Source organism: Phacochoerus africanus, chromosome 9 (assembly GCF_016906955.1).
Source record: "Phacochoerus africanus isolate WHEZ1 chromosome 9, ROS_Pafr_v1, whole genome shotgun sequence".
NCBI lineage: Eukaryota > Metazoa > Chordata > Mammalia > Artiodactyla > Suidae > Phacochoerus > Phacochoerus africanus.
In genome coordinates, this window is record NC_062552.1 from 24,534,020 (window position 1) to 24,544,006 (window position 9,987).

At 53.2% G+C, this 9,987-nt stretch overlaps 2 protein-coding genes across 5 annotated transcripts; one reads left to right on the forward strand and one right to left on the reverse strand.

The window, feature by feature from the left end:
• Positions 1-2,440: 2,440 nt before the first annotated feature.
• LOC125136337 (MHC class I polypeptide-related sequence B-like) lies at positions 2,441-5,274 on the reverse strand. The gene is given in 5 exon segments (XM_047797084.1): positions 2,441-2,966; positions 3,540-3,824; positions 4,106-4,168; positions 4,171-4,236; positions 5,019-5,274. Coding segments are annotated over 5 exon segments (939 nt in total). The 5' UTR covers positions 5,161-5,274; the 3' UTR covers positions 2,441-2,583.
• Positions 5,201-8,638, forward strand: LOC125136336 (patr class I histocompatibility antigen, A-126 alpha chain-like). Of its 4 annotated transcripts, none has more exons than XM_047797080.1 (8): positions 5,204-5,311; positions 5,606-5,875; positions 6,151-6,426; positions 7,019-7,294; positions 7,427-7,525; positions 7,963-7,995; positions 8,133-8,180; positions 8,436-8,638. In XM_047797080.1, the coding sequence occupies exons 1-8, from the start codon at positions 5,254-5,256 to the stop codon at positions 8,441-8,443; spliced, it is 1,068 nt and encodes a 355-aa protein (XP_047653036.1). In that variant the 5' UTR covers positions 5,204-5,253; the 3' UTR covers positions 8,444-8,638. The 4 variants fall into 4 exon arrangements, with proteins under 4 accessions (XP_047653038.1, XP_047653036.1, XP_047653039.1 ...); XM_047797081.1 differs by having other exon boundaries at positions 5,223-5,311; positions 5,494-5,875; XM_047797082.1 differs by lacking the exon at positions 7,019-7,294 and having other exon boundaries at positions 5,201-5,311.
• Positions 8,639-9,987: the final 1,349 nt, after the last annotated feature.

Genomic DNA, 9,987 nt, shown 5'->3' on the forward strand with positions numbered 1-9,987 from the left:
AAAGCGGGGGAGGGGGTGGATTTCCTGTTGTGGCTCAGTGGTTAACCCGACTAGTATCTATGAGGACTTGGGTTCAATCCTGGGTCCCACTCAGTAGGTTAAGGATCTGGTGTTGCCTTGAGCTGTGGGGTAGGTCACAGACTTGGCTCAGATCCAGCGTTGCTGTGGTATAGGCTGGCAGCTTAGCTGATTCGATCCCTAGCCTGGGAACTTCCATGTGCTGCGGGGTGTGGCCCTAAAAAGACCAAAAAAAAAAAAGAAGCAACACTGATCAACACACCTTCTTTAGGCTGTATCCAGATGGTATATTATAGTTCCCTAGAGCATACTGGGGTACACTTGCAAGGAATGGGCATGATATATAAAAACTTGTAATGATAAGGAGTTCCCGTTGTGGCTCAGTGGGTTATGAACCCAACTAGTGTCCATGAGGACGCAGGTTCAATCCCCGGCCACCCTCAATGGGCTGGGGATCTGGCGTTGCTGTGGCTGTGGAGTAGGCCAGCGGCTACAGCTCCAATTCGACCCTAGCCTGGGGACTTCCATAAGCCGCATGTGTGGAGCTAAAAAGCAAAAAAATAAACAAACAAAATTATAATAATGTTCACTGCACAGGCAATAGTGTGGATTCCTTTAGAAACCGAGCCTTGGAGGCCAGATCATCCTCAGGGTGACGCATGTGGTCGCTGTGCATGACCACAGTGTGTCCAGGGAGGTGACCTTCAGCTTGGTCTTGAGCATCTCAGCTCTAGGCCAGGGACAGCATCAGAGGGAGAGGGTCTTTGGGGCTGGGGCTCAAGAGGAAGTGGCCTTCAATGCCTCTCCATCTGCAGCCTTTTTCTCCTCACAGTTTTCATGGGCTTAATAAGTTTACTCCTATTTGCAGCACCCAGCATTCCTTTGAAATACAAGACAGACCCAGCCATGGCCAAAAGGAAATTCAAACCACCAGAATTTAAAAGTTCACGTTCTCTGAGCATTCTGGGTTGTCCAAAACAGATACCTCCCTAAAGTTGGTGAACTTTAAACGTACCAGTGAAAAAGCTTTTTCCCCCGTCAAGGAGAAGAAAGAAATCCCTCCTCAAAACCCAGGAGTTCCCATCTTGGCTCAGTGGTTACGAATCCGACTAGGAACCATGAGGTTGCGGGTTCGATCCCTGACCTTGCTCAATGCGTTAAGGATCCAGGGTTGCCATGAGCTGTGGTGTAGGTCACAGACGTGGCTTAGATCTCAAGTTGCTGTGGCTCTGGCGTAGGCTGGTGACTACAGCTCCAATTAGACCCCTAGCCTGGGAAAGTCCATATGCTGTGGGAGCGGCCCCAGAAAAGGCAAAAAGACAACCAAAACAAAACAAAACAAAACACCAGGGGAACTCCGAGGCTCAGCAGTTAATGAACCCAACTAGGATCCATGAGGATGTGGGTTCGATCCCTGGCTTTGATCAGTGGGTTAAGTACCTGGCCTTGCTGTGAGTTGTGGTGTAGGTCACAGACTCGGCTCGGATTCTGTGTTGCTGTGGCTGTGGTGCAGGCCGGCTGTTGCAGCTCTGATTTGACCCCTAGCCTGAGAACTTCCATATGCTGCGGGTGTGGCCATTAAAAAAAAAAAAAAAAAAGCAAAAACGAGGTCTTTCCTCCCGTCCCATCTCTTCAGGCTTGTTTTCTGTAGTGGAGCAGGAGACCAAAATTTAACCTGAGTTGCAAGAAACAAGACAGTGATGCTCTAAAGGCAGTGACAGATTTTCCTTTACCTCCCACATCCAAAATGTGTGTTTCACCGGAAAATGAAAGTTCATGCAACAGCTAACGTTACAAAAATCCATTCATCCAAGGCAGTGGAAGGAAGGAAGGGAAGTGGTTGGGCAAACGGCACTGGCAGGAGAAGAAGAAAGGAGTGGAAGGAGAAATAGTCGTGTCAGTCCAGGCAAGGAGGAGGAGGCCTTGTTACAAAAAAAAAATGGAGGCCATGCTGTCCTTGGACATAAAGCACAAATGAACAATTTACGGCATTTTTAATACAGTTTATTTGCTCTGATGAGATCCTAAGGCAAAATGCCACATATTTGACATAGTGGGTGCGTAATAAATCCGTGTTGAATGAACAAAGTACCCAGTAATTCAAGTATTATTCCTATTTTAGAGAGGAGGACTGGGAGTTCCCTGGTGGCCCAGAAGTTAGGGACTCAGCATAGTCTCTGCTTTGGCTTGGTTTTGAACCCTGGCTGGGGAACATCCAAATGCCTTGGAGTTGGCAACAACACACACAAACACAAATAAAATAAAGAGGGCATTCCCGTGTGGCTTAGTTGGTTAAGAACCTGACTAGTATCCATGAGGATTCAGGTTTGATCCCTGGGCTTGTTCAGTGGGTTAAGGATCTAGCGTTGTTGTGGCTGTGGCATAGGCCGGCAGCTGCAGCTCCAATTCGACCCCTAGTCCGGGAACATCCATATGTTGCAGGTGCAGCCATAAAAAGGAATAAAAAGAAAAATTAAAAAAACCAACAAGAACTAAGGCAGCAACACCCAGAATGATCCACCATCGATGCTGGCGCCCTGGAGCCTTTCCTGCAAAAAGGGCTTCTTATAACCCCAGCACCCCAGAGCCACAGGCCTGCTCTCCTCCCCCTGAGCCTGGCCTCTGGCCCTCCCAGGGGCAGAACCCCCTCAAGCATCCCCCAGGCTCACCGCAGGGCACGGCATGGACACTGTGATTCCCGCCATGTTCCACGTGGCACGAGAACCCCTGCACCTCTCCTTGGGGGACCCTTAGGGTCACCCAGGTCCAGTAGGTCCCATTCCCATCACGCAGGACACCCCCAGACTGCTGGGTGTCCGGGCTCACAGCTTTCTCATTGTGATACCAGGCCACTGAGATATTCTGGGGAGAGAAGCCGGCGGCCTGGCATGTGAGGTTGTCTGTGCCCTCCAAGGCCTGAGTGCAGGTCACCGTCACTGCTGGGGGCACTGAGGGAGCAAACACAGAGCCAGTCAGGTCTGGGGCCCAGCCCTGCTCCCCACTGAGGGGGACCAAGAGGCCAGGGCTGCCCCTCCCCACCCTCCCCCGCTGGCTGAGCCTTCATGCACCCCAACCTTCCCCAAGTCCGCTCTGGGCCCCGAGGCCCCATTCCTTTGGAGGCAAAGGGGGAGGGATGCGCCCGCCCCCTCCTGGGTCCACCTGCTGATGCTGAGGAGGGGGTGTGAGGGGTGGGCTCCTGTGACAGGCAGGCTGGGAGCCAGGGGGCCCGTCCCCCACTCGAGAAGCTTCCTCTCCTGCCTGCCACCCATCTTCCCTGGGACGCTTTTCTGTCAGAGGGTCCACTGCTCCCCTGGACTCTTGTCATGGGGGTGGTTCATCCCCCCCCCCCGCCCCCGCCAGCTTTTTCTGCGGAGGACTGACCAGAAGAGCAAGTCGCGGTACAAAGCGCCAACGGAACACAGATGCAGCCCAGAGTTCGGGGAGCTCCCCACGGGCAGGGCCGGGGCGGGGAGGCTCTTGGGGTCTGGGGGAGAGGAAGGTCCCTGGCCCAGGCCCGGTACCTGTCCTCTCTGTGAAGCTGGTCCAGGATTTCAGATAGCCCTGCAGTTTTGCACAAAGCTCTCCCCGCACGTGGGCCCAGTAGTGTCTGCTTAGCTCGTCCATGTCCCACGTCTTCTCCATTTCCAGGGCCAAGGTCTGAGCCGAGGCCTGGGGCACGGTGCATCTGTGGGTCTCCCGGCCGCAGGAGAGGAGGAGCTCCCCATCGTAGTAGAGACGCCTGACGCCCCTGGGGTGGCTGTCTTCTCCCATCTCACAGCTCACAATTTCCTGGAGGGAATGCAAGCCTGCCCCCCGGGCCGGCAGTGACTCCTCCAGTCCCCAGGTCCCTCTGTCTCCTCCCGCCAAGTGAGAAACTCCAGCCAGCGTGCCTGCTCCCTGCTCCCCTCCCTGTCTTCCCTGTGCTGCTGAGTCAAGGCCACCTCCATGCTCAGCTCACAGACCCCCTTCCTCACCCATCCCCCCCACCCACCCCAGGAATCCAGTGGAAAGGGACAGGTGACTCTGGGCCACAGACTCTCCTGGGAAATGCCTCCCGGCTCCCTCGACCCCTCCCCACTCCTCTCACCTCCTTTCTCCTTCTGCAGGCCCAGGATTTCTCCAAGACACTTCCTGAGGTCCTCCCCTTCTATGCCAATTCCTTGGACTCTGTGTCCCACCTCTCAGCACCGGCATCTTCTGTCCACGGCCCCTGGGGCCCTGACAGATTTGCGGACCTATTCGATTTCAGCCACCTCTGTCACCAGAGTCCAAATTCTCCTAGATGTTTCCACCATTATAATCTCCTCCTCCCAATGACTCCAAGACCCAGAGGGGTCCCCATTCCTGGGTCCTCCTCATCTAAGTATCTGCCTTCTCCCAGAGCAGCCTCTTGATTCAGCCCCCGGGGGGCTCACAAGCCCAGTGAGGCGGCTCCCCTGATCCCCTCCAATACCAAGCTCTCCACACTCCCTGAGCTGAGATGATGAGCATAGTTCCTGGGGAAGGAGCTTGGAAGTGCCTCTGACCACCGAGGTGTGTGCTGCCTCCATAATGGTCGCTGTAAAACAACCTTAATGCTCTTTCCCCTTTGCTCCTTTTTTTCTAAGAGTGAAAATCCTCTTCAAATTTCTTTTCTTAGCCTAAACAGTTACTAATGTAGTTCTTTTGGAAAAGTGAGGTAGAGAGTCAAGCAAACTTTCCAAAAATAAGGAATGCCTGTGATGCATAAAAATAGGCCATGCAGGAGCACTGGTGAAAGGCATTAGGACCGCACTGAACACTTGCAGCTTTTAGGTGATTTAAGTTTGTATGCTTTTTTTTTTTTTTTCTTTTTTTCTTTTTACAGTTGCATCCGTGACATATAGAAGTTCCTGGGCCAAGGGTCTAATCGAAGCTGCAGAAAACCCTGGGCCAGGACTCAGGGACATCGGGAGACAAAGAATTCTTGGTGCAGGAAGAGCCAAAATCAGGGCAGAGTCTCAGGTCCTGACTCGACTCACTGTGTCTCTCCGAGGGCGGTGTCTGGGGGCACAGAAGCTCCTTGTTGGGGATTCTCCATCTCTCGGTTTTCTCTTGTCTCACAACCTGTGTCGGGCTCTTCTGCCTGGATACGCATGATGCGACTCCATTTCCCTCTCTCATTGGAGAAGCCAATCAAGTCACCGCGGTTCCGGGGTCTCCACCAATCCGAATTCTCGGATTCTCGGACTCTCTGAAGACCCACAGGATTCAGTCATGGAGTCTCAGATGCTCCTTCTGGTGCTCTTGGCGGCCCTGACCGAGACCTGGGCGGGTGAGTGCGGGGTGGGTCCTTTGTTCGGGAGGATCGAGGGGACGGCTCGGCCCCCGGAGAAGGCGCGATTCGATGCTCTCCTACTTCAGTCGAGGCCGGTCCTGGCCACTTCCTGACCCTTCTGGACTATTGTCCGCTTCTCTTACCACCCCTAAATCCGGACCCTTCTCCGACCCGTTCAGGCTTTTCCGTCTCAGGAGCCCCTCGCCCTCTTTCTACTCCCGGTCTCCTCACCCCGCACCCAGGGCTCCGCGCCGAAAGGAGGGAAGGGTCTCAACCTCTCCCCGCCCCCAGGCTCTCACTCCATGAGGTATTTCCACACGGTCGTGTCCCGGCCCGGCCACGGGGAGCCCCGGTACCTTGAGGTCGGCTACGTGGACGACACGCAGTTCGTGCGGTTCGACAGCGAAGCTCAGAATCCGAGGATGGAGCCGCGGGCGCCGTGGGTGGAGCAGGAGGCGCAGGAGTATTGGGATGAGGAGACACAGCGCGCCAAGGATCTTGTACAGAATTTTCGAAGGAACCTGATGATCCTTCGGGGCTACTACAACCAGAGTGAGACCGGTGAGTGACGGCCCAGCAGGTTGTAGGTCACGAGTCTCCCCCATCTCCCACCTTCGGGCTGGGGTCTCCCCGAGGCTCAAGGTTCAAATTTCACCTTGAGGCCTCAGAATTCAGTGGGATCTTCCACCCAGGAAGGGGTTGGGTTGGAAAACGGCTCTGACCAATCACCACCCCTCAGTGTGGGACGAGGTCTGGGACTTCTTAGGCAAGGCTGACCAAGAGGAGTGGGAGTGGGGGTGTTAAGTGAGAGGGGCTGATCTCGGGGACGGGGCCAGGGTCTCATACCTTCCAGTTGACCTATGGTTGCGAGGAGGGGTCGCACGGACGCCCCCTTCACGCGCACTGGCAGTACGCCTACGACGGCGAGGATTACATCACTTTGAACGAGGACCTGAGCTCCTGGACTGCAGCGGACATGGCGGCTCGGGTCACACAGCGCAAGTGGGACAAGTCCCGTGCTCATGAGCGCTTCAAGAGCTACCTGGAGGGCACGTGTGTGGAGTGGCTCAGAAGATACCTGGAGAACGGGAGGGAGATGCTGCAACGTGCAGGTACAAGGGGCATTGCAGAGTTCCCGGATCTCCCTGCAGGTTGGGGAGGAAAGTGGACCATAGGCAAATATACCGCCCCTCCCATGAGTCAAGAGAGGAGGGATTCCACGGGTGTACAGATCCTAGAGAGAGTGACTAGCCCAAAGGACCAGCCCTTCTCCCAGGAACTGTTAAGGGATACAGCCTCTACAGGGATGAAAACCATCCCAGCAATAACCATCAGCAGTATCCTTTGATTCTCTGTCAGCAGTTGTGGTAGCTGAGGGGAACTTTCTCTCCCAGTCGGTTTTCTCTCCCCCACACTCTGTGTTGTGTGTTTGAACATTTCTGAATCATGCCAGTTCCACCCAGATCAGAACCAGAAATACCCCTTCCTTCCTCAGAGACCTGGAACCTTTTATCCTGATTGGTCTCACCCTCATTCTACAACTTTGCAGGGAGTAAGAGATTATCTCAGGTTGCTGAGTCCAGGCTGATGTCTGGGTTTTGTGCTCCCTTCCCCCACCCAATTGTCCAGGATAGTCCCATGAGCCTTGCAGTAGTGTCCCATGATGGATGCAAAGTTTCTGAATTTTCTGACCCTTTCTTTCAGACCCCCCAAAGGCATATGTGAACCACCACCCCAGCTCTGACAATAAAGTCACCCTGAGGTGCTGGGCCCTGGGCTTCTACCCTAAGGAGATCTCCCTCACCTGGCGGCGGGAGGGGCAGGACCAGAGCCAGGACGTGGAGGTTGTGGAAACCAGGCCCTCAGGGGATGGGACCTTCCAGAAGTGGGCAGCCCTGGTGGTGCCTCCTGGAGAGGAGCAGAGCTACACCTGCCAGGTGCAGCACAAGGGCCTGCAGGAGCCCCTCACCCTGAGATGGGGTAAGGAGGGCCCTGGGGGCGGAGCCTCTTCTCAGACAAAGCAGGAGTCCTTCTGGAGACCTTCGGCGGGGTCAGGACTCAAGCCTGGGAGTCGGAGTGCTCACCTTCTCTTCCCTTCCCTTCCTGTCACAGAACCGTCTCGGCTGTCCGCCATCACCATCATAGGAATCGTTGCTGGTCTGGTTCTCCTTGGAGCTGTGATCACTGTGATATGGAAAAAAAGGTTCTCAGGTAGGAAAGGGGTGTGGTCTGAGATTTCTTGTCCCACCGAGAGGATTCTAGCCCCAGGTAGAAGCTGGCTCTGCCTCTTTCCTAGGAAATGCCATCCATACACTTGCTTACCCAGTCTAGGGTCAGCCGTCAGTGCTTACATTTACTCTTTAGTAAAGTACATGAGAAAATGAACAAAATTTTCACCCTGATGAATCTGCAGATGGGGACCTGATTCCCAACACAGAGCAGAGAAGTCCTGCCTGAGGGCAGACCTCCAGGAGGGCAGTATTTCCAGCCTCCCCATGTGTACTTTCCTCATGTCTTCCGACCCTGTCCTGAATCTAGTTTCGGTTCTTACAGGGAAATTTCCCTGGGATCCAGGAGTAGGGGGTTCCTCTAGGATCCCATGGCCCGATCTCTTCCCTGGCCTCTCACAGGGTGTTTTCTTCCCACAGGCAGAAAAAGAGGAAGCTACTCTCAGGCGCCAAGTAAGTAGGGGAGGGGGCTGGGAGAGGGGGCTGGTCCCCGAGACTCTTGAGATAGTGCCTATGAGAGCCTATGCATTCCTCCTTTAGTCTCATCTCCTGTAGGCTCTTGACCAGGTCCTGCTTTTATTCTACCCTAGGCAACAACAGCGTCGAGAACTCTGATGTGTCTCCCGCAAGTCCTCAAGGTGAGACCCTGCAGTGGGAAGGGGTTATAGCAAAGGGGACACAACAAGATTCCGGGGATCCTTTGACAGAAATATTTTCAGCATATGATGGGGAACCTGAGAATGTCAGGGAATGACCTGAATTTGTTCATGATTATTTTCTTCTACACCATGAGACAGCTGCCTGGTGGGGGACTGGCTCAGGCAAGATTTGTTTCATGCCCCACTCCTTCCCCATTGTGACCTCAGGAATCTCTGACTTCTCTTTTTGCAAAGGTATCTGAATGCGTCTGTGTTCCCATCAGCGCAATGTGGGGAGATGGAAGACTGGCTTCCCCACACTGATCTTCGCCCCATGTCCAAGCCACTTTCCTGTTCCAGCAGAGGCAGAGCTGAGACATCTCAGCTTCTCGTAATTTCAGAGTCTACTGAGCTGCACTATTTTCCATATTGGAAATAAAAATCCAAATATAAATTTATTTTTTCAAATTTTTGCCATGAGGTGTTGACTGATGGGTTCATTAAAGGAGAAGATTCTTAAAATTTGGGGGAGGAATTAATGGAAGCATTGAGAACCTTCCAGATTCCACATTTGCTGTGCTGAGTCTGTTGCAGGTGGGACAGGAGAAGGGGGTGCCAAATGCGCAGAGACGGCACCTGTGCTCAGTGCATCATGGGCTTTGTTGTGGTCCCTGCACGGCTGGGGCATCTACTCTGCTCCTTTGTCCTTGTAACTTCAGAAGAACCTTATCCCACCAGGACCTCTGATCACAGGGACTCAAACACCACCTTGTCTTATTTCCAGGACTGTGGGCAGTGAGGGCTTCATGTGGCCAGGTAAGCCTAGGCTCAGGCCCAGGTCTGGCCCACAACCCCATCTTTTGTGTATTTAATTTTGTCCTTTGTTTCCTTGGAGGATTACACCTATTCTTGTTGAGAGTTCTGGTCTCATTCTTCTCTGGGTGTCCCCTCTTCTGGTAGCAGCAGGAGTCACTTGCCTGTCATTGTCCCCACAAGGCCAAAGGCAAAGACACCACACAAGGTGTCTCTGTGGAAAGGAGAGATGAATTTTCAGACTCACCCACATCTTGTCCTCTTTCCTGGGCTGTCCCTGGATTGTTTTTCACCATCCTCTTCCTCAACCTTTTAAAAAGAATTAGATTCTGGAGTTCTCGCTGTGGCACAGTGGGATCAGTGTTATCTCTGTAGGGGCTTGGGCTGCTTGTGGGATACGGGTTTGATCCCTGGTCCAGTGCATTAGGATAAGGATCTTGCATTGCTGAAGCTGTGGTGTAGATTGCAATTGTGGCTTGGATTCACTCCCTGGTCCAGGGCGGCCAAAAAAGAAAAAAGAAATTAGATTCTGGAATTAGCACAGAGTTTCCTATCTTTGATAAATTCTGTTATAAATGTCCATCCTTCTCTACTCACCTGCCCTATCTCTCTGTCCTTCGATCTAGTAATCCCAGTGCTGGCTTCAATCCAAACTCAACCTGATTCGCCAAAATAATCTTGAGAAAGAAGAACAAAAGTGGAGGTATCACACTTTCTGATTTCAATCTACACTGCAAAACTACATAAATCAAAACACTATGGTACTGGCATAAAAACAGACACATAGATGAAGGGCACAGAACAGAGAAGCCAGAGATAAAGCTATACCTATATGGTCAATTAATCTGCCTTAAAGGGAGTTCCCGTCGTGGCGCAGTGGTTAACGAATCCGACTAGGAACCATGAGGTTGCAGGTTCGGTCCCTGCCCTTGCTCAGTGGGTTAACGATCCGGCGTTGCCGTGAGCTGTGGTGTAGGTTGCAGACGCGGCTCGG